This window comes from Urtica dioica, chromosome 7 (genome assembly GCF_054948205.1).
Source record: "Urtica dioica subsp. dioica isolate 48M chromosome 7, U.dioica_male_clone48M_v1_H2, whole genome shotgun sequence".
NCBI classification, from domain to species: Eukaryota; Viridiplantae; Streptophyta; class Magnoliopsida; order Rosales; family Urticaceae; genus Urtica; species Urtica dioica.
The window spans coordinates 47,290,198-47,313,567 of NC_142762.1; the positions used below are offsets into that span (position 1 = coordinate 47,290,198).

Genomic DNA, 23,370 nt, shown 5'->3' on the forward strand with positions numbered 1-23,370 from the left:
TTGATTATGGTAGGATAGTTAGTGATTATTAGTGATTATTTTATGATTTGTTATGATATGGGTCGGTTTTTAAAAAGTTATGGTTTTGAATCTGGGAATTTTTCTGATGGAATCCGATGAAATAGGATGGGTTCGATGAAATTCATATCTAGTTTTGATGATTTTAGATGCTTTAAGATGAAATTCATATGATCTTTACGATGATTTTTTATGAATTCGGATAGGTTACGATGAAATCATTTCCGATAGTTTCCAATGAAATTCGATGAGTTCCGACATGCTCCGATGAGTTTTGATGAATTTCGATACTTTTAGATGAATTCCGATGGTCGCCGATGCTTTATCTAAAAATTGATGTTTTTATAGGACAAATTGACGTTCCTCTTCGACAAGAGCTTCTCGGGACGGATCACATACGATGGGACAAGTTTCATAAAGACCGTGAAAGAGAAATTTAAGGATCTTGATTTAAACGATCGACTCGTAGGGACTCCGTTCAAGCAGTTTTTTTATGGGAATCACCCTCAACTTTTCTCCGGTACTCATACACGCTCTTCTTTTGCGTAAAGTTGAGCTAACGACATGGGGATAAATACACTTCGAATTGAGAAATGAACGAGTGAGATTTGGACGACTCGAGTACACTTTGATATGCGGCTTGAACATGTAAGGTGGTCCATCTACAAATGAACATAACGAGCGCAACAGAGATAGGTTGATCAAAGAGCATTTGAACGAAGTGTCAAATATGAAGTTCAGTGTCTTGGTAACGGCGTTCAATATTTGCCAAGATCCGGATGATACTTTCAAGCTTGGTCTTTGTGTCTTCGTTATGGGATATTTACTTGGACTAGAACATAAAAAAAATATCAAAGATAAATACCTGCATATGGTTGAAGACCTCCCGCTCTTCTATAGTATGTCTTGGGGAAATATCACTTAGGCCGATACTTTTGCGTTGCTCTTAGTCGATTTGTAGCAGTACTATGAAAACTTCCAGAATAAGTTGGGGAATGAGAACATTGTGCAGAATAGGTCAATATATGTTGACGAAAAATTTGCACGTCGTTCAGTACTGTACGTGCGAGTCTATCCCAGAGATAATATACATTACAGTAAGACGATCATCGAATATCGATGATGTATTCATATATCTGCGAGCGATTCATCACGAGAAAAGACGTCAAGAAGATTTAAAATTAAAAGGTAACTACTTTTTACATCAATTCATTATTGTTAGTAACATTGAAATATTTATAAAGTTTGTTGTGTTGTAGTTGGGCGTTCTTCATATGTTGAGACCACGGCCCGCGGAGACTGGGTTTTACAAGTTGTTTGAGACGCAACTCATTCAATCTCTCTATCCGAAAGAGGTCGAGGGTGATGACGTGGTAGAACATCTATAGCCAAGAAGGTAACTTGTATATCCAATATGGTAACTTCTGATAAGATTGTTCCGGTGTACCTTCACGTACGTAATAGCTTTGTCTCTGGATTTCAAGGCCTTTAGGTACGATATGCTAACACTCAATCTTGTTTTGACTTCCTCTCTCACGTCATGCGCCGAATACTCAATCATAGAGCTAATAGTATACTTGTCTTTTAAAAACGTGCCTAATGACCCATGGTGTATCTCCTTGATGACCCTCTATTCGAACCACACGCGAGCAAGAGTGTTTACTCTCGTAAATCGTAATCTGTCACATATCAGACAACTGCACAACACCCCCCAACTTACATGTGCACGTATTATTTTTGCATATGATATAACATCTCATTTTCGAATAAGATTTCACTCTAAATTCGAAATAATTTTTTAGAGAGTATAAGTGGATCTTTTTCTTCAATTATGTATTGCTCCCAAACTTATTCCCAAGAGATCTATCTTCTGAGCTACGTATTACATTCAAAGGTTAAAATTTTAATAACGTAACATATTTCATTTGTGAATTTAAGTATATCCCATTTATATTACATGTGGAAGAAGTTGGATATTGACTCGGACATTGACTTGGTTCTTACTTGACAACATAATCAGCTGTGAACTCGGGTGCTTTCCATGAATAAGGCACACACTTCATAATTAGTGATCCTATTCTAGAAGGCTCACGTGGCGGTTGACAATTTCCTGAGGGTACTGTAAAATTATCCACAAAATCTTCATATTCTTTGGGGTTCGCGATTTCTTCATATTCTCCACCTCTGTCACTGTTGTGTCTATCACCTTTGTCACTGTTATGTCCAGCATCTCCGTCACTGTTGCGTTCATCACCTCCGTGACTGTTTACTTCATCATATTTGTCACTATTGTGGTAATCATCTCTGTCACGCATGTACACTTCGTCTGCGTCACCCTTGTACACGTTATCTTCGTCACCCTTACGCAAGTCATCTTTGCTTCCATTATGTCCGTTGTTGATGATAGGAACATTGTTTCGATCGTAGATAGTAAGATTATTCCATCTCTTGTTCGGTTCAAAGCGTACTATTCTTTAATCATCACATTTTTATCTTTAGCTACTCCTCGATATGCACTTGACGCTATGATTTATTTCGATACCAAGCGTACACAAAGTGGAACGTTAGCATTGTTCTTCAAAACAACAGGAGCCATCAGAATCGTACCTATTGCGTATGGGACTTCAAGTTTTAAGTCGAACGTGAATTTGTCTACATCGATCGTCTCGTACACCTTATCCACTAACTCTATGAAGGTTGTGTCTTTCGAAACATCAACAACAAATGTAACTGCATTACTGAACACCCATAAATGTTCTTCTTTCTTTCTCGTGCAGTTAAACAAGATAAAAACTGCAAAAACACCACAAAATAAAAAAGATAAAAAAAAAAACCATCGAAAACAGTCGGACATCAGAATAACAAGTCGGAAAACACGGAAATTTTGAAAATCATCGGATTTTATCTAAATAAATCGGATCCTATCAAAAATTTTGAACATAATAGGAATTTATTTGATTTCATCGGATTCCATCGGCGGTTATCGGAAATTTTGACTATTTCAACTTGCACTTCATTGTAAAAAATAGTTAAATCTCATCCTAAACTATAAGATTTAATCGAAAATAGCGTGAAATTCCGGAATTTTTTTTCGTAGATCTACATGCTTTTTTTTATTTCCCTCAAAACGTACACTAAATCGATTTAAGATGATTAATTAAGTGAACTTACCCATTTTTCAGCGAATTCCACTAAATGGAGAGAAGATTTGAGGGTAGAGATAGAGAGAGAATAAAGAAAACGAAAAAGAGAGAATGAGAGAAATGAGGTTAAATGGCATGAAAATGCATTTTTGTCAGAAATTGGGTCAAAAGTCAAATTTTGGATATTTTTGAACTAATTGGTCCAGCTTTTATATTTCTTCACATTTGAGGTCCACTAAATGAAATTTCTCTTTCTTATGCTATTTTTTTTTTCTTTTGTGATATTAAATTAATTATTTTTAGTTTTTATTTTTATTTTTTTGTTTGATAATTACTTTACTGATTGGATCGGTTGAACACAATTAGGAGGTGATTAATTTCTTTGCCTTAGACCAATCCTAGCACAGTTTGGCAACTAACACCGCAGCTCTTCCTAAAAGTTGCGCAACACTAAATGTCGTCTTGTATACTTAGAGCATCTCCAATGCTGAAAAAATATTTGGTGTAATTTTCACACCAAATATAGTGTAACTTTTTCACCAAATTTTACACTATAGAGAATATTTTAAGAGAATGATTTTAGATTAAATTTCTTAATCTCATTAGTTACTAATTATATGTCTAATTATTTGTATAATAATTGGTAACGTGAGAAATCATACCAAAAACACTCGACTATTAGTAGCGAAAAGGGTCGATTTAGATTTTTCTAGATGAGTATCAGAATTCTGTAATGAGATTAAATCCAATTCCGAAATAATGAATTCAAATGCGTAAAGAAAAACATGCTAACATATATTTAGGGGTCTATTATTGAATGATTGTGGCAGATTAACAATTACATGAGATCCAATAAATAGAATGAAGGCCTGATAATCTTGTATTTATAACGAGGAAGAACAAGTAGCGAGCTCCAGTCTTCTAGGGATACATCGCGCTTTGGATCCGAACTTCGTCGCTTTTCGGTAAGACACCTGTTAAAGTAGATTCAGTCTTCACGGAGCGGTTATGAGATACATGCTACGGTTGATTCGTGTTGTCCGGATTTTAGAGGAGATAATTCGCATACTTCAGTTGGGTCGCTCTCGCATTTACCGACCTTAATATCACAAAAAAGAGCTTGGCATTGAATAACGGATTGCTCTTGTGGCGAGGCAAGTCAAAAGTGTCATATTAATTATTAAGTGGCTCGTGTATGGGGTGTGCCAATATGGTAATACTTAAGATGTCGTTTACACAAAACGACAATATAACTTTTACTGCCATATGATTTCGCGTCACTTAAAAACGAAAAATCATTAGGCCATGTTTGGTATGTAACTCAAAAAGTGTTTTTCACTTTTTGAGTGAAAAAAATAGGAAAAAAAATGGGAAAGTAGTGTTTGGTTAAAATTTTCGGAAAAACTTTTTAAAAAATTTTGGAATTGTTTTGAAAACAGGTAAAGGAAATTGAAAACAGGGTTTTGGTGTTTTCCGAAATTTTTTTCACTTTTTTTCTCGGGCCTAGTGTGTCCTCTGTCATTATCTCTCTTCCTCACTTATTCTTCTTATCTCCTTCACGTTTCCTTTTTCTTCTTCCTGGTTCTCCAGCGTGCGTCCATCTGCACAAGAGAAAAAAAAAATTTAGCTCAATCTCCTTGATCACCGATCATCACCATCTCCTTCATTTCTCTTCTTTCTCGCACGCGCGCTCCAACACCGAGCTCCCCCGCGCGTTTTGGTTGAGGAGACTTGGACCGCCGCGAGCCGCCGTGGCCGCCGACCGGGAAAGGAACGCCGGGAAAGAAAGAGAAACCACCGAGGAGGCCGAATCTCACAGGAATTGGGTGAGAATTTCTCAAACCCGAAATGGATTTTTGAATCTAGGGTTCATGAAGTGTTGGATTTTGGGGTTTTGCTTTGGTGATGGATTTCAGAGAAATTATTGTGTTTAATCGTTTATTAGACTCGGTTGATGATGTGTATGCTGTGGATTTGATGTTTGAATAAGGATTTCTTGGATTGAATTTTTTTGTTCGAATCTGAGAATAAACAGACGTATCCGGTCTTCTGTGTTGTGAAATGAATTATGTTGATATTTTTCTTGGATAGTAGACGTTATGAGCTTTCTAAAATGACCAAGAACGTGTAAATCCATTGAGTATTGATTTAGTTATGAATTTTTGAAGTTGTGTGTTTAAAGCTGTGAACTGTGAATTTCCTGAGCAGCGACCCGAAATTGCGGACAGTTTTTCAAATAGCTATGGTGCTTGAAATTGGTCGTAAAATAGGTCGTTAGAAAGCTACGGATGTTAGTTCCGTTATGGTTTTGGAATCGTTGGTTTTCGTTTTGTGTAGCTAAAGTTATGATACGTTTTCCAGCTGCTACTCGGGTTTGGTTTGATTCTCGTTATGGCTGATTTGACGAGTATAAACTCGTGTTGGTTTGAACCGATATTGTTATGTGATGATATGAATTTGAAGTTGGGCTGTGGAGTCGATATTTTTATCGATGGCGAATCGAAGATTAACGAGACATTTTGGGCTTTTAATCGCGGCCGAAAATTTTGTGACCAGGAGAACGTCGAGTGGATACGGCGTTTCGGCTTTGGCTCGGAGGCTCGCGAGTGTCCGTTAGGATTTTATGAATTTTTGTTGTGATGTGTTATCACGGGTTTTAAATAATTTTGTATACGAATCGTTTTGAGTTAACGTTTGGTATCTCGGTTACTCGAGCGTCGCGATAAGAAATTTGACTATGTTTTCCTTGAGATTCGGAGAAGAAAAGAAACGATCTTTATCATAGTTTCTCGTTCGAGTTTACACTTTCTCGTATCGTTTGAAGTTTTGTCTGAGAACTTGGATTCCTTACAGTGGATATGTCTTTGGGTCCTACGATTATTAAATCTAAACAATAATTTCATATTCATATTTATGATGACAAAAAAAATTTTGTATTCAATCTAAACAATAATGTCATATTTATATTTTGTGTAGTTAAACTTATGTTTAAAAAAAAAATTTGAGTTAAGAAATTGTTTCCATGTACCAAACAGTTTTCACTTTTCATTTTTTCAAAAAAAAAAAGTGAAAAGTGTACCAAACAGTTTTTCCAGTTTTTTCAATTTCTCAAAAACAAAAATGAAAACTGTACCAAACAGCTTTTTGAAAACAACTACAAAACAGTTTTTCAATACAACTACAAAAATTAGAAAACAAAAAACAGTTTGAGTTAACTACCAAACACTACCTTAACCTCGCTTTTTGAGTGACCATTATGGACGGCATTAACCTATATCACAATATACAAAGTTTACAAACTAATCGATTAGCTGATTAAATATTTGTGAATAATGCACTTCACAGAGGAAGAGGCTTTTAATTGCTACTATATGTAGTCAACATCCCAACAATAATTCGTGTATAAAAAACCACATGATTGAAAAGAGTTGGAGTTACGAGGAGAAGAAATATATATAGTACCCACTAAAGCAAACCTAAACAATTCGATACAAACAAAAAATTGTTTCTCACAATTTGTTTGAAACGCACCGAACGGCCGACTCTTTAATTGTGTATAGCATGTGTCAATAAAACGAAAATCATATTACGTGACGTATTTTTGGTTATATTTGGTTAATGGAATGAGTAAATTAATGATTATATGACTTCAAGAGTAATTATTATATTTTGGCATATTTTAGAAGCCGTTCAGCACTTAGATAGATGGACCCCAGGAAACGAGATAGTGAAGTAGATAAAGAACTAGAGGACGGTATATGCATACTAATTTATGACTAAACACTTAAAAGTATACCAATGATTCCATTATAGCAAAAAATATATAGTGAAATCCAAGGGTCTGTTGTTATTAGGAACTGGAAGTGTGCTTGTATATTTTATACGATATTTGGCTAAACCATAAAGCTTTGGAAAATAAATAAATACGAAATCAACGTTTGACTCCCACCGTGCATAGCGGACCCTTTATGTCGTAAGCAAAGTATACGGTGGGTTCCATCCACATACACGCCATTTTATTCTAAAGTCGTTATTAAATTTTAAATGTACTCCTTTAAAAAAAGATTCCAAACATAATGTATTTAATTTTAGAAAAATTAGTCGGATTAAACCACTTGAAACGTTAATATTACAATCTAAACAACGTTTCACCTAAATTTCAAATCTAGTCACCAATGATGACGTGATTTTATTTTAATTATTTAGCAAATTACTATATTATACTATATTAAAATGTTAATATCAACATGTAGTCAACGTTTTGATTGGTCAAATAAGGCAAATAATACACGTCAACATTTTCCTTTAAAAAAAATATACGTCAACTTTTAATAGTCCATAATGTTTTATTTCCTTTTTTATAGTTTAAATAGTTGATTAGAAAAAAAGCATTCAAATCTGCGTAATCCATAATGTAAGACAAATTTTTTTGGGTTCAGTTATTTCCGTTTATTTTACATTAACATGTAGCCAACGTTTTGATTGGCCATATAAAGCAATTAATACACGTCAACTTTTTTCTTTAAAAAAAAAAAAAGAATACACGTCAAATTTTAATAGTCCATAATATTTTATTTATTTTTTATGGTTTAATTAGCTTATTTGAAAAGAGTATTCAAATCTCCGTAATCCATAATGTAGGACAAGTTTTCTTGGGTTAATTTCCGTTTATTTTACACGCGATAAATTTTGACTAGTTGAAACGTTGGCTAGTAGTTGATTTCTATGATTTATATTACATAAATGTATTTCCGATATTTTCTAACCGTTTATTTGTGTAAGTGACTAAATTACAAAATTTATCAAATGTTAACTATATTTTTAAAATCATGTTTGAAACTGGTTACATTGCTAAATTACCTATTTATATATTTTCTTTTCTTTTGCGAGGCAATGAACTTGATAAACTTCTTTTTCTTTCCTTTTTTTTTAATGATCCAATATCCTTATTAATGACCCGTATAAATATTTTATGATACACTTCATAATCATATGTATATATACAAAGATTTTATCTTTTTTTATAGATAGGTCGTCCGATTTGGGTTAAGAGCAAAATCTATGGCCAACAATTTTATGGTAAAAGTTAATTCATTTAAATGGTAGGTAAGCTACTAGCGGATTATTATAACTAATAAGCATCCCCACTTAGTTTGGTTTGCTGTAGCCTACATACATACATACACATATACATCCATATAAATACTGACCATTTTTTTTAATTTTATTTTATTTTTTTATACATCAAACACATCTACGGTTAGTTTGTGATAATGTTGTCACAAAAAATAGAGTATTTTATGACAATATTTTCACAAAATAATTAATATTTGTGACGCACTGACACGTGATTCTTATTTGGAAATTACTTTTATGAGGCTCTCTCATCTCGTATCCTAGAACTCTAGGGTTTCAAAGAAAAACACAGTCACCGCCACTCTTCCCCTGGGACTAGGTGCGGACAGTGGTCGCTGCCGCTCGCCGTCGTGCCTTCGGCTCTGGGGGTGGAGACATAAATAATGAAACATCATTGGTGTGAGAGAGACCCATCGAAGCTTGACAGAGGAAAGGCGACGGGAGCTTGGCAAGGAGTCGTCGATCGCAGATCCTCGATGGCGATGCCATGGCCGGCGGCGTCCAGGGCCAGCCCTGACCTAAGGCGGGCAAGGCTTGTGCTCAAAAAAAATTATTTTACACTTTTACCTATTTTTAAGAAAATTTACATTTTTTACCCTAAAAATTTACACTTTTGACTCATTTTCTAAAAAATTTACATTTTTTACCCTAAAAATTTAAATTTTTATTAGTATTATAGGGTCCAAAAATATTGAATCGCCTAGAGCCCCCGGTGAGTTTGGGCCGGCCCTGGCGGCGCCCATGCTTCGTGGTTTGTTGGCGTTCATGGTGTGGCTCTTCTCGTTGACGACGGCGGTGCATCGTTTCACGCTGGCGATGGTGGAGCGTTGCTGCACGCTGGCGGCGGAGGAGTGGCGTGTCTCCCTGGAGTCGGTGCGGCGACAATCCTCGGTGACAGAGCTGTGGCGTGTCTCCCCGGAGTCGGTGCGGTGACAATCCTCAGTGATGGAGCTATGGCGTGCCTCCCCGGAGCCGATGACTGTTAGCGCGGTTCCTCGACGACGACTTCTGCGCGGCGAAGGTTCTCATCGAAAGGGGCAAAGCGGCATGGCTCATCGGCTACAACGCTGTGGTGTGGCTCCTCGGCAACGGGGTTTCTGCGGCGTGGTCCCGACGATGCAGTGGCATGGCTCCTCGGCAACGGAGACGATAAAGTGAGGCTCTTTGGTGTAGACTTTCGATCTCTGGTGGCGGGTTTAATTTTTATTCTGGATTTTTTCGCTTTAAAAGTATTTGACTCGTTTATTTTATTACAAAGTTTTGTTTGGTTTGTTTTGGAGACGGATTAGCTGTCGTCCACTATCCCGTTGTGGATTTCCTGTTAGTTTTTGATCTATGCAAGCTGAAGAGGCATCTTCTTCGTGGTCATCGGACCGAGGTTGAGTGGATCTTTCCATCAACAACCATTGGTTTTTTGAAAGAGCTTTAGGTGCGCTCGATTCATATTGTGATCGTCGATCTTCCTCTTGTCGGAAGTATGCACAAATCGTACGATCATCAGAACTTAGTGTTAGTTTCACTTCAACTTAGGTTTGAGGTGTTTCATGTACTAAGGTGTTATTCTTCTGTATTGATGGGTTTTGTTATCCAATTTTAATGAAAACTCCCTGAAATTTCAAAAAAAAAAATTAATATTTGTGACAAAATTGTCAAAAAGTGATCGTAGATGTGTTTTTTTAATAGAAAAAAATTGCTTCAATTTATTCGTAGATATAATCATTGTATCATGAAGCGCACGAGAAATAAACTGCAGTGAAGAGCATATATTAATCTCTCAAAAAGAAGTAAAAAAAAAAGAGCATATATTAGATATATCACGTGAATTAAACATTCATTATTATTCAAACACATAGGTAAATAACATATCAGAAGCTTGATAGCCGAGAGTTTTGAAATCCAAATACATTACACATATAAAGGGTTTTTCTAATATTCAATCATCTTCAGTTGTGATACGTTTGACAGTCATAGGGCATCCACTTCTAAGCCTAGTGAACATTGCCATCTTCTCAACGCTTGTGTCTGTGTTCGTCACTTTCCACCTGAACATAAATAAAGGGACATTCGTAGGGGTATATTTGTCATTTTAATTTGAAGTGGGGCACAAACTCATATTTTTTTAAAAAAATTAGAGAGATAGAAATGGAAACTTTGTAGTTTTCACAAATGAACAAACGTGAGAATAATAAATAAATAAATTAATCAACGATGGTATTAATTCCGTTGTTCATTTATTGAGCATATATTCCAATGGAACAGCAGACACGAGTAATTAATTATCTGCCCAAAATTTTAGATATATAGATTAGTTAGCTAGTCAAGTTCTGCTTCCCAAACGCTTATTTTTTCATAAACTAAAAAAATATATGAATAAGAATATAATAATATGTCGAAAATGTTAACCTGTAGGTGGTGATGAGTCGGTGGAGAAAAACAAGCATCATAGATTTTGCCATGTTTATTCCAAGGCACGTCCTCGCTCCCATTCCAAAAGCTAAAAAGCTATATGGTACTTTCGATTCATCCTTGATTATTATACCCAAACCAAAATAATTTAGTTCAATTTAAGCGAGAAATGTTACATTTAATGAATTTGTCAGCTTACATAATTATAATGTATGTGAATACTATTTTACCTGATCAAATCTTGAAGGATTGAAGGCATATGGGTCATTGTAGACCATTGGATCATTGTGGACTTGTTTAGCATCAATATTAACGCTCCAACCTTTTTTGATAGCATATCCTGGGAAATTTATAGAAATTATATATGTAATATAAGATATGTAATAAATCTACAAAACTCACCCTCAACCTCACAGTCGTCTAGAACTAGCCTAGGGAACCATGCCACTACAGATGCTTTTCTCAGAGATTCTTTTACCACCTGTGAGCAAATGAAATAGCTAAATTTGTAAATTATTCAGAAGATTTTTTTTTTTTTTTTTTTAAATGCAATGACATGTCAAATATAAAACATATCACATCATGTTTAGATGATTTTTTCTTGTCACCTTAGAGGCAAACGACATGTCGTTTAGATCCTCCAACGTCAGAGATTCATTTGCTGCCTTTCTTTTCGCTATTTCAAGATGCTCAATCTGTTCACATCAGTGAAAAAATTAAATCAACATATTCAATGATTAGCTGAACCAAAATAAACTAAAAGGTTGAAGAGAACACGAAAGCCGACTATTGACGAAGTGACAAGTAGCCAGAAAACATTTTCCGGTGAGGCAAGGATGACGAAATAGAAGACTTCATCACATACTAACCTACGTGCAGTCTTAAGGTCCGATTCTACATCGAACTACGGACAATTCTAAATCGAACCACGGACGATTCTAAATGTAAACAAAAAAATGCAGTTTAAGATAACAAAGTTTATTTTTCTCTAGGAAAACATATATGCATATATAATATATACCCTTAGCTTGTCAAGAACATCTGGGTTCTCATCCAAGTATTTGACCATCCATGCTATTGAGGTAGCCGTTGTATCTTGACCTGCAATTTTGTACATTGTTATTAATATCATAAGGAAATATCAATTAAATAAATAAAACTTAAATTTTATCATATAGATAATGTATTTTTATTATTATTATTATGACCTGCAATGATAACCGTAAGTATGTTGTCTTTGATTTCTTGATCATCAAGTGCAAATGAGGAATCGTGAATTGACTGATCAGTATCCAACAATCGTTCAAGGAGATCGTCGTGCTGACCAGCCGGGCCGCTTCTTCGGTCACGAATCTCGTTGTCTATTAACGCCATTATTCTTTTTCTTGCCTAAAATCGATAACAAAGCATTATTTAATTATTAGTTATTTATATAAGGAAATATCACACGGATTAGATCAATTGAAACGTTGAATTTGCAATTTAATCAAAATCTAACCACATTTTGTTAGCGTGTGTGTATATATTAATATTTACCTGAAGGCCCTTGTAGAACCTGGTACCGGGAAGTTTGATTGGGAATGAAATCAAGGCTTTACAGAGAAAAGCGACTTCGTTCATCAATAACTCAGTCTTGGGACCATTTTCGTCCAAGCTCATTAGCATTTTGCACAACGCTGCGGTAGCTATCTGTGTTCCACAAAACCATGCCATTTCACATTTTTTTTATTCACTCTCATCACACACAATATGCAAAGTGAAATCTGGGCTTTTAAGTGGGGCTGGTCCGTCAACAGTAATTTGAAGAGTTAAATCAATGGAAATTACCCTATCCAGCTCATTTTGAAAATGCTTTTTGAGAATACCTCACTTCTTATTCCTTTTCTGTCAATACCTGGTTTTATCCTGAAAAATCCTCAAATTTAATAGTTTTCCATTGTTGTTTACAATTGTAATATACTTATTTTTTTTACTGTTTATATTTCCATTCAAATTTTTTGCAATTTCATTAATATTTCAGATCTTGGAGTGTATACAACTACAGTATAATTACAAGTTTACAATCATAATCTCAATATATTTAAAATATTATAATAAAAACATTTTTTTTTTATGATTTTTGCTTTTGTTTATGACCTGATATATATAAGTATAATAACTAAAATAATCAATTAGTGTAAATATTAACTAATACAAATATTGAAACTAATAAAATACCTATTTGTTTTTATAAAAAAAATATTATTATCTATAGCAATATAAGTATATAACGATATAATTATTGGAGAAATACACAAAAGCATTAATGCACCAAAATAATTTCACTTTTGACTAAATATTGTTATATATAAAATACAACAAAAAGCTAGCAACAATTTGGGGCACAAGTCGCACTACCACTTCATTAGAAGACCTATAAATGGTTAGCGAATTTAGTGGACGCATGCAATAATTCAAAAAATTGGTAAGAACCCAAATAATTTCATTATACGACTTTAGTGGCCGCTAATATTACCTTGAGCGCCTCGTCGAGAACAACCACGGATGGCCTGTGTTCCCACGTGGCAAGGGCGTTGACGACGAGCTGGTCAAACTGTTTGACGAAGAGAGACAGATTGGTGGACGAAACGAGGTTGCTGAGACGGCCTCGGATGAGCTTGTGGTGCTGAACCGGAGCGCACAAAATGCTTTTGCTTCCCACGAGCTCGGCCACAGATTTTATGTATCGCTTCGTGAATTTCCCAGACTCGTTGTTCATGATCGCCTTCGCAGAGCTCGTACTCGACACGAACACTTGTGTCCCTCCAAATATGTTCGTCTTGAAGCAATTTCCATACCTGTATATGGAACCATGCATGCAAAATAACCAGTCTGAAGAATAAATAAAATAAAATAAAATAAATTATTAGATTACGTACCGGGCTCGACGGACTCGGACGAAGTCGTAGAACCCATTCTCGCTTTTGATGGCGGACATGAATTTTAGGGTTTCGCCGATCAATGGTAAGCCTGTAGATCCTGGAGGGATTCTTCTAGATTCAGATTGTTTGTTTATAAGTTTCTTGACGAAGATTTGATATAACACGACAAACAACAAAGTGGCAAAAGGTATGAGTACTGTGTATGAATTCTGGTAGAGTGTTGATGAATCCATTTTTTTTTTTTTTTGGTTCTCTCGGAAGAAAGCAAGTGTGTGTGTGTGTGTGTCTTTTTTTTTTTTTTTTTTTTTTTTTTTGTATATGTAATATGTGATAGTGGTTTGGGAAATGGTAGTAGTGCTGTGGCACTTTAATAGGAATATCTAATGGAGGTTTTAATGATGGGGTTTTTGAAACGATCGATAAGGTTTGTGTTGTGCTCTCTAATCTTTCCCTGTATATGAGTAAAAGAAAAAAAAAATGTATTTGATTTTGGAAATTGATTTTTAGTAAAAGTTGCCGCATTTAATTGGTCAGAGTTTCGGTTACCTGTTTTTTTTTTCTTTTTTTTTTTTAAATTTATTTTGGCTTAACCTGTTTTTTATTTTCTAGAAACGAAGAGTAGTGGTCAAAGGCAGATTATGGTGAAAAATTATGACGTAATTAAAGTAGTCCTTATGAAGTTTAATAATGAATTATTTTATTGTGTAAAAAAAAAAAATGAATTATTTTATGCATTTGACAGAGGGTGAATTTACCTTAAATTGTTGAGTCAAATTACCATATAGCTTTCATTTCTTCATTATGTTGTGATTATGAATCCGGATACATTACTGTCAGATAGAACCTTCTAGAAGTTGTAGTTTGACTTTATTGACTTGAGTAGAATTTTCTCAAGAGTCAAGAGAGGTCTAGTGTAATTTTTTTTAGTTTTTTTTACTCTCGAATACTTTTAGCTTTGCAATAACACTTTCATTTTTTTTAATGCAACACTTTCAAATTAAATGTGTAACTAGTCTAGTTGATAATTTCAAAGTTGTTTTTTTTTTTTTTTAAAGTACAAATATGTCGACTATTTTGTCTTGACTGATACCTAATTTTTCAGTGACATCTAAATTTCCAATCAATTATTATTTTTTTAAATCATATTTTGTTTTATGCGGCACAAATTTTCTTTGAGCTTAGAATTTTATTGTAAACTATGCTTTTTATTAAGTTTAACACTTAAATAACTCAAAACATGTTTACAAACTTAACTAACACATTTATAATTCATCAAAATAAAAATCTTACTTTAACAATTTAATATATGACTTTAATTAGTATTTCTAAGATTTGATAGTTATGTATTTAATTTCTTTTATAAAATTAACAGATATTTAAATCGATAATTAAATTATATTGACGTAGTAAACGCTCAAGAAGATCAACTCCAGAAGAATAGGCGTGAAGATCAGATAGCTTAGTATTAGGAGTTGGTTAACAGTATTTGTTATACATATTTATCTTTATCTATTTTACTGCTTATATTTCTCCAATATTTCAGCACAGTTTGCGTAACAAACTTGAAGCTTGGTTGTATATATATATGTACATGTACGCAATTTATATTCAATAAGAAATACGAATCAGTTTTCATATGGTATCAGAGCATTAATATTCTTATTTGCTCATTCGTATTTTTTTTTCTCTCCATGTCTTTTGAAAACACTTCCGCTGATCCGATGTCGGTTATTCCGCCGACCTCCGCTGTTCATCTTCCATACGCTATTCATCATTCGGATAGTCCCTCTACCATCCTCGTTACGCCTCTCCTAACGGGTGATAATTATGGTTCGTGGAATAGGGCTATCACTATGGCTCTCCGAGCTAAAAATAAACTCGGTTTTGTGAATGGTTCTCTTCCAAAACCAGAACTGGAGTCTGAAATTCAATCATGGGAACGCTGCAACGATCTTGTGAGCAGTTGGATTCTTAATTCCGTCTCACCCGAGATTCGTCCAAGTATTCTGTATGCTGAATCGGCAGCTCAAATTTGGTCTGATTTGTACGATCGATTTTCTCAATCTAATGCTCCGAAAATCTATCAACTTAAGCAAGCGATCTCAACCCTCAAACAAGCGGGTCTCTCTGTTTCTCTCTACTTCACTCAGTTGAAGTCACTATGGGATGAGCTCACATCCATTACTCCATTCCCACCTTGCATCTGCGGCAACGCAAAACTCATCGCTGATCAACAAAATCAAGATCGTGCAATGGAATTTCTACAAGGGTTGCATGATAGTTTCTCCGCCATTCGCAGCCAAGTTCTCCTCATGGAGCCGTTTCCTTCGGTTCAGCGAATTTATAATTTAATTCGTCAGGAGGAGATGCAGCAAGAGCTGAACCTGAAATCTGTTCCGACCGCCGACTCGGCAGCTTTTCACACGTCCAAACAGCAGTGGTCATCACCATCCACTCGCTTCACCGGCAAACGTCCTCGACCGTATTGTGATCATTGTAACAAGCATGGTCACACACGTGCAAAATGCTATCAAATTCATGGCTTCCCCGATAAGCAAGTCACGAAGTCTGAGTCATCACCGGCTCTCGCTGCAAGTTCGCTGACATCCGAGCAATATTCCAAGCTTCTTGCACTCCTCAGCAAAGAAGACTCTGATATGCCATCTGCAAACTTAGCAGGTACTGCATTTACTTGTATATCATCTAGTTGGATAATTGATTCTGGTGCATCGAATCATATATGTTCATCACTTTCCTTTTTTAATCATTATTCATCGGTAGATAAAAATCTTTTTGTCCAATTACCAGATGGAACAAAGGCTCTTGTAACACACATTGGAACTGTCCATTGTTCAAAATCATTGATTCTCACCAATGTTTTTTATATCCCATCCTTTAAATTTAATTTATTATCAATCTCGCAATTGACAAAATCAGCTAATTGTGATGTAATTTTCTCTTCGTCCCAATGCATTTTTCAGGACCGTACCTTGAAGACGAGGATTGGTCGGGGTAGAGAACAACATGGACTCTTTTTTCTACAAGATGAAGTCGTTTCCAATTCTGTTATTTCCAATTCTGTTATTTCTAATTCCGCACTTTCTTTCAAAAGTTGTAATAAATATGACTTATGGCACTCTCGCCTTGGTCATCCATCTGAACCACGTTTGAATTTTATTCTCAAGAATTTTCTTCATATTAATGCAAATAAAGACTTCTCTTGTGATATTTGTCCTCGTGCAAAACAATCTCGGCTACCTTTTACTCGTAGTGTATCTCATTCATCTCATTGTTTCTCTCTAATACATGTTGACATATGGGGACCTTTTTCGGTACCTTCGCATAATGGTTCGCGATTCTTCCTAACCATTGTTGACGATTATTCACGTTCTACATGGATTTATTTGATGAAAAATAAATCTGACACATTTCATATGTTAACTCAATTTTTTAATCAAATCCATCGCCAATTTAACACCAAAATTACACACATTAATTCGGGAAATGGTCATATTTTTCTTCCACAATTGCAAATTATTCGTTCAGATAACGGAACCGAATTTCTCTCCAAGCAACTTCAAACTTGGTTTCATGACAATGGCATCACACATCAGCGAAGTTGTGTTGCAACGCCACAACAAAACGGGGTTGTTGAGCGTAAACATCGTCATTTACTTGACGTCGCTCGAGCTTTGCGATTTCAAGCAAACTTACCTCTTTCCTTTTGGGGTGAGTGCATTCTTACTGCAACATACATTATAAATAAACTCCCATCTCCGATTCTTGATTTCAAATCACCTCATCACGTTTTATTTGGAAAAGACCCTCCATTATTGAATTTAAAGAATTTTTGGGTGTTTATGCTTTGCAAAAAATATGAAAATTCAACATAAATTTGACGAACGTGCTAGGGCGGGAATTTTCGTTGGTTATCCCTATGGTCAAAAAGGATATCGCATATATGACCCCATATCCCGAAAAATTTATGTATCAAGGGATGTTATTTTTCACGAAAACATATTTCCATATAAAGATGTATATCATTCCTCTTCACCGATCACAATCACAGCCCTAGATGCGGATAACTCTGACCCGCTCTCATCACCTTGTAGATCGGATGATAATACTACCTCGGAAACACCCCCATTAAGCACAATGGACAATTCATCTCAATCCGCACCCGCTCAACTATCAAATCCTCTCCCAGAGCTAGCACCACGTTCTCGTAGAGCTCCGCTCTATCTCAAGGACTACGTCTGCAATAATATATCTTCGTCAACTGCATTTCCTTTAGCTACATATTTTTCTTTAGCTAAAGTTAGTCCTATGCATCGTGCTTTTTTAAGCAATATCATTGAAAATGATGAACCAAGTTCATTTACTCAAGCCATGAAATATACTCATTGGCGTGACGCCATGGCAAAAGAAATAAACGCTCTAGAATCAAATCACACTTGGTCCATATGTTCACTTCCCAATGATAAAGTTGCCATTGGATGTAAATGGGTTTACAAAATCAAGTATAATCCCGATGGTTCTATTGAACGGCATAAAGCGCGTTTAGTTGCTAAAGGATACACTCAAGTCGAAGGAATCGATTATCACGACACCTTTGCACCAGTTGCTAAACTCGTCACTGTCCGCCTCTTTTTATCTATCGCATCGATACGTAATTGGTCTCTACATCAACTGGATGTTAATAATGCGTTCCTTCAAGGTGACCTTGATGAAGAAGTTTATATGAAACTACCTCCTGGGTTCTCCAAAAAGGGGGATAATCTAGTCTGTAAACTTCATAAGTCTATTTACGGTCTCAAACAAGCATCACGTCAATGGTTCTCCAAGTTCTCATCTACACTCATTCAGCGAGGATTCCACCAATCCATTTCAGATTATAGCCTATTCACTTTTATCACCGCCAATATCTCTATTTTTATTCTTGTTTACGTCGACGATATTATCATCACCGGTAATAATGAAGACGCTATATCTGATATCAAGATTTTTCTTTCGCAATCATTTTCACTCAAAAATCTTGGCCCACTTCGTTACTTTCTGGGTATTGAAGTTTCTCGTTCCAAGAAAGGAATATTTCTATGTCAACGTAAATATACTCTTGATATTTTACGTGATTCAGGCATGTTAGGTTCTCGTCCATCACCATTCCCTATGGAGCAACAACTCAATTTGTTGCCAACTGATGGTGAGCCACTTAACGACCCGTCAATCTATCGACGTCTCGTCGGACGTCTTCTATATCTCACTGTAACAAGACCGGATATTCAGTATGCTGTCAATACTCTTAGCCAATTCATGCAAAACCCACATTCCACTCATCTTGACGCTGCTAATCGTGTTCTTCGTTACTTAAAAGGTTCAGTTGGAAAAGGTTTACTCCTTTCCGCCTCAAGCTCCATTTCGTTAAGTGGATTCTCTGACTCAGATTGGGCACGTTGTCCAGTTACTAGGCGCTCTACAACGGGCTATTTTACAATGTTGGGATCCAGTCCAATTTCGTGGAAAACTAAGAAACAACCCACCGTTTCTCGATCTTCTACTGAGGCAGAATATCGTGCTATAGCAGCACTCACTGCCGAGCTTCAATGGTTACATTCTCTTCTCAAGGACCTTGGTTTTTCACATACTCGTCCAATTTCTGTCCATTGCGATAATCAAGCGGCGATTCACATCGCTGAAAACCCAGTTTTTCATGAACGAACTAAGCATATTGAAATAGATTGCCATTTTGTTCGTGAAAAAATTGGAACTGGTCTTATATCACCATGTTATTTACGTTCATTTGATCAACTAGCCGATATTTTTACAAAACCACTTGGAGCCGACGCGTTTCAACGATTTCTTCCCAAGTTGGGCGTACTTGATATCTCCAATCCCGCTCCAACTTGACGGGGGGTATTGACGTAGTAAACGCTCAAGAAGATCAACTCCAGAAGAATAGGCGTGAAGATCAGATAGCTTAGTATTAGGAGTTGGTTAACAGTATTTGTTATACATATTTATCTTTATCTATTTTACTGCTTATATTTCTCCAATATTTCAGCACAGTTTGCGTAACAAACTTGAAGCTTGGTTGTATATATATATGTACATGTACGCAATTTATATTCAATAAGAAATACGAATCAGTTTTCATATATATAAATGTCATATATACGTGACATATTTGATTGAAAATTAATGGTTTTAAGAACAACAGAAAATGCTACCAAAGTAACGGTGATTTATAGGGAATTTTAATGACGAGTTACAAGTTACTGAACTAACCAAATCTCCCTTTTTCTTACAAGGTTATCTGTTAAAGGACATTTAACTTTTATTTTAATTCGTGATAAAAACACACAATATATATATATATATATATATATATATATATATATATATATATATATATATATATATATATATATATATATAAGCAAGCTTATTCTATTGGAAGAAGAAGGAAAAACTAATAAACAGAAAACCCAACTTTAGACAATATTTGATAAGGGAAGCTAGCTGAGCTGATAAGCATTTTCAGCCTCCAAATGAGAAGACGGATTTGAGTCAACGGGAAATAAAAAAAAAAAGAACTAAAAAAGCACGGCACTTAGTAGTGCCTTCGCCCACACACTTATACGTAAATATATATTATATATAGTAGTGATGAATTAATCGTCCTTTTTGACGAGGGAAACGATCAAAATGATGTACTTGGCTGAGGACTTTGACATGTAATCGGTGACCAAATCTTGGTATCTTGCAAAGAGTTCGTCCAAAATGTCTTCCCCAAAATGAGACCCTAACACGGACTCGACCACAGCCCGAACGGTGGTGGCCACTCTACGCCCTCGAGCTTTGTAAAAATCCTCAGACATCGTTGCATGCGTTGCGTAAGAATTGTGATCACCGCCGTCCCAATCCACTTCAAAAGCTTCCAATTTTTCAACTAGGAACGACCCGTCTCTCTCGACCTCCCAACTCACTTCTTCCGCACTTGGCTCGTAAAAAGGCACGTTGAACTTGTCCACATTTTCCTCCTCTATTAGACCCTAACGCAAATCAAATCATAAAATTAGAATTTTACGCATATTTAATAAATGTATTTTAAGAAATTACCCCTCGAATCACAATTTTTCAAACTATTTGCATTAAAATAAATTGATTAAATAATTTTTTTGTGTTAAGTTGTTTGAACAAATTAATTAATATAAATCATTTCAAAAAAAATATATATATATATATACATTTAGTATTTTGTTTAAAGAAAAAGAAAAAAAAATCTTGGAATTAAGGGTAAAATTGGCAATGATGAGAGAGATCATGAACGTACCTGAGAGACCATGGACATCAAGGCAAGAGCAAGGAGCTCCCATTGGTAGGAGCTGGGGTGAGTGGTGGGGTCGGAGCTTGTCCTTCCCATAAACGACAAAACCATGCGTCCACCGCCCACAATCTCGTCGGATCTTGACCGGAGAAATAACCCAAAGTCCTCTCCGAACTGATTCCGATATGCCTCCCAAACACTCTTCGGGCTGCTCTTCGAAACGTTTATCTTCCCTTTGTTCAACGCTGTTTCAGCATTGCTCTCTAGTCCCACTGGAACCTGTTCCGTATATATATATATATATATATATATATATATATATATATATATATATATATATATATTATCAACCTCAAATCAAAACGCTATGTTTTGAAATCCCAAAAAAAAAATTACTGATTGAAATTTTTTTAGTTATTATTTTTATAATTTTTTTTATTCCGAGTTTGTATTGTTTTTGCTTCACTACTTCACTCCCTTAATTAAGAACACAGAACCATATTTTTTTTAGATTTTCATATCCTATATTTTCTACGTTACAACAAACAAGCCCTACATGATATTTAAAAAAATTCATTATGTTTCTTATAATGTTTATCCTAAATAGTTCGACGAAAATAATGAATCCTGTACGTTGAGTCTATCTTCCGATGAGGTCCTGATTAATTACAGCATTTATATTCATATGCCACGTGATGTTAGTTGAGACTTTGTAGTAATGATATGACAACCAACAGTTTTACTAGAGACTTTCTTATAATAATATGACAACCAACATCAAATCACATTGGACAACCACAAATAATTTATCTACAATTTGTGATTGTGATTAGATTTTAATCACGGGCAACTATCAAGCTGACATTCGTTTTGGTCAAAGCTTAAATATTTTTAATTATTAGTTCGAAATTAGTTATATATATATACGTTAATTATTCAAAAAATTAAGAAAATAACTAATTAAAACATTTGGTGCTATATAACTATTGTTTCGTAAATTTTACATAAATAACCATAAAGATAATGTGGTCTAATCAATGAAAATGTCTAATTATCTAAGATTTACATCTGTAAATATATGAAAGTGACTATTTACCTGAGATTTACAAAACGTTGCCTATTTAGTAATGTCAAACCGTAAATATTACTTAATTATATCTGAAAAATGCTTCAAAGAGTGTTTAAAGAATCTTATTCTCAAACTGACATGCAACTTTGGACTTTCTGTTAAGTCATTTCTTGCGCCATACGGTACCACAAACAACAAGCCAACAAAAATCAACGGAAATAAACAGTATAGACGTTACCCGAGAAAGCCAGTGGAGACTGGAAGAGGAGTGAACAAAGTGAAGGCTCTTCCTCGGAAACAACCTTCCGTAGAAAGAGCCGGGAACGCCGGAGATGAAGCACGGCCCGAGTAGGGACGACCTAGCCTTGTACTCTTCTCTGATCCGGCCGTGAAACTCCGGCAGCGAAGCGAAGATGTGATTGAAGTCGTTGTTGAACAGGTCGTTCAAGAACAGCCTGAACTCCGGCGAATCTCCGCCGCCGAGGCTCTCGCATTTGGCGTGCACGGCCTCGATTACGTCCGATATCACCGACAGAGTGTTTGGGCCAGAAGAGCATCCCAAATCGGCTATTCCGATGCTCTCCGGGACTTTTCTGCTCAGAATTCTCTGTATGGCTTCCTCGATCGCTGGCTTTCCTATTGAGATTATTTTTCTCTGCGTATACGCGTAACGACAAGTAATTAATTCATTTTATATGTAGTCAATCTGAAATTAATATGTGAACTAGTTCCGATAGCGCTTTCAAATCAGAACTCGATAAATGATAATAGTATATTCTCAGTATGGATTTGTTACATACATACACATATTAAAGTGTATATCTTTCTTTAGATTTTATTTTTGCTCCTTTTGATTGTTCGATCAAGTCATGTGAATATGTCTTAAATATAATTTAATAATATTTATATATATAAAGCTACCTGAACAGTTGAGTTTTTAGCATAGCTAGTTTCACCAGCTCCTTTGTTCATGTGAAGCACTTTTGCCACTTCCATGATCTCTCTCTCTCTCTTATTTCTCAATAACCACAAACACTGTTTTAGGTTTTTAATTTGAATGAAATCTTGGACTTAAAATTTGAGTGAATTAGGCAATCAGTGTCTGTTAAGCTATAAATAGACACCTCAAGTCCCATTATGATAAACGAACCAACAAAATGAAATAATAAAAATAAAAGCTTACTAGGCCCCACCTGCATGCGTCTAGAATAATTTCAATAGTGGCTCAACGTTTTTTTGACTGGCATCGCACGTTAAAACTTCTAATACATGATCAGGAATGTTAACAAATTAATATAAACGTATTTAATATTTATATTATCACGTCGTCTTAATTTGGGTCCACACGCG

General features: G+C 35.4%; 2 protein-coding genes across 2 annotated transcripts; both read right to left on the reverse strand.

Annotated features, from left to right (window-relative positions):
* Nucleotides 1-10,082: 10,082 nt before the first annotated feature.
* On the reverse strand, nucleotides 10,083-13,928 carry CYP722A1 (cytochrome P450, family 722, subfamily A, polypeptide 1). The gene is made up of 10 exons (XM_089620179.1): nucleotides 13,622-13,928; nucleotides 13,219-13,540; nucleotides 12,240-12,392; nucleotides 11,912-12,092; nucleotides 11,725-11,804; nucleotides 11,312-11,398; nucleotides 11,106-11,184; nucleotides 10,934-11,043; nucleotides 10,701-10,822; nucleotides 10,083-10,339 (listed from the first exon to the last, which is right to left on the reverse strand). Exons 1-10 carry the CDS (start codon nucleotides 13,855-13,857, stop codon nucleotides 10,231-10,233), a joined length of 1,479 nt encoding a protein of 492 aa, XP_089476305.1. The 5' UTR covers nucleotides 13,858-13,928; the 3' UTR covers nucleotides 10,083-10,230.
* A 6,152-nt stretch (nucleotides 13,929-20,080) lies between these two features.
* On the reverse strand, nucleotides 20,081-23,156 carry LOC149392342 (putative jasmonic acid carboxyl methyltransferase 2). The gene is made up of 4 exons (XM_089618555.1): nucleotides 22,942-23,156; nucleotides 22,259-22,675; nucleotides 20,958-21,230; nucleotides 20,081-20,676 (listed from the first exon to the last, which is right to left on the reverse strand). The coding sequence occupies exons 1-4, from the start codon at nucleotides 23,014-23,016 to the stop codon at nucleotides 20,296-20,298; spliced, it is 1,146 nt and encodes a 381-aa protein (XP_089474681.1). The 5' UTR covers nucleotides 23,017-23,156; the 3' UTR covers nucleotides 20,081-20,295.
* Between the last annotated feature and the right edge of the window lie 214 nt (nucleotides 23,157-23,370).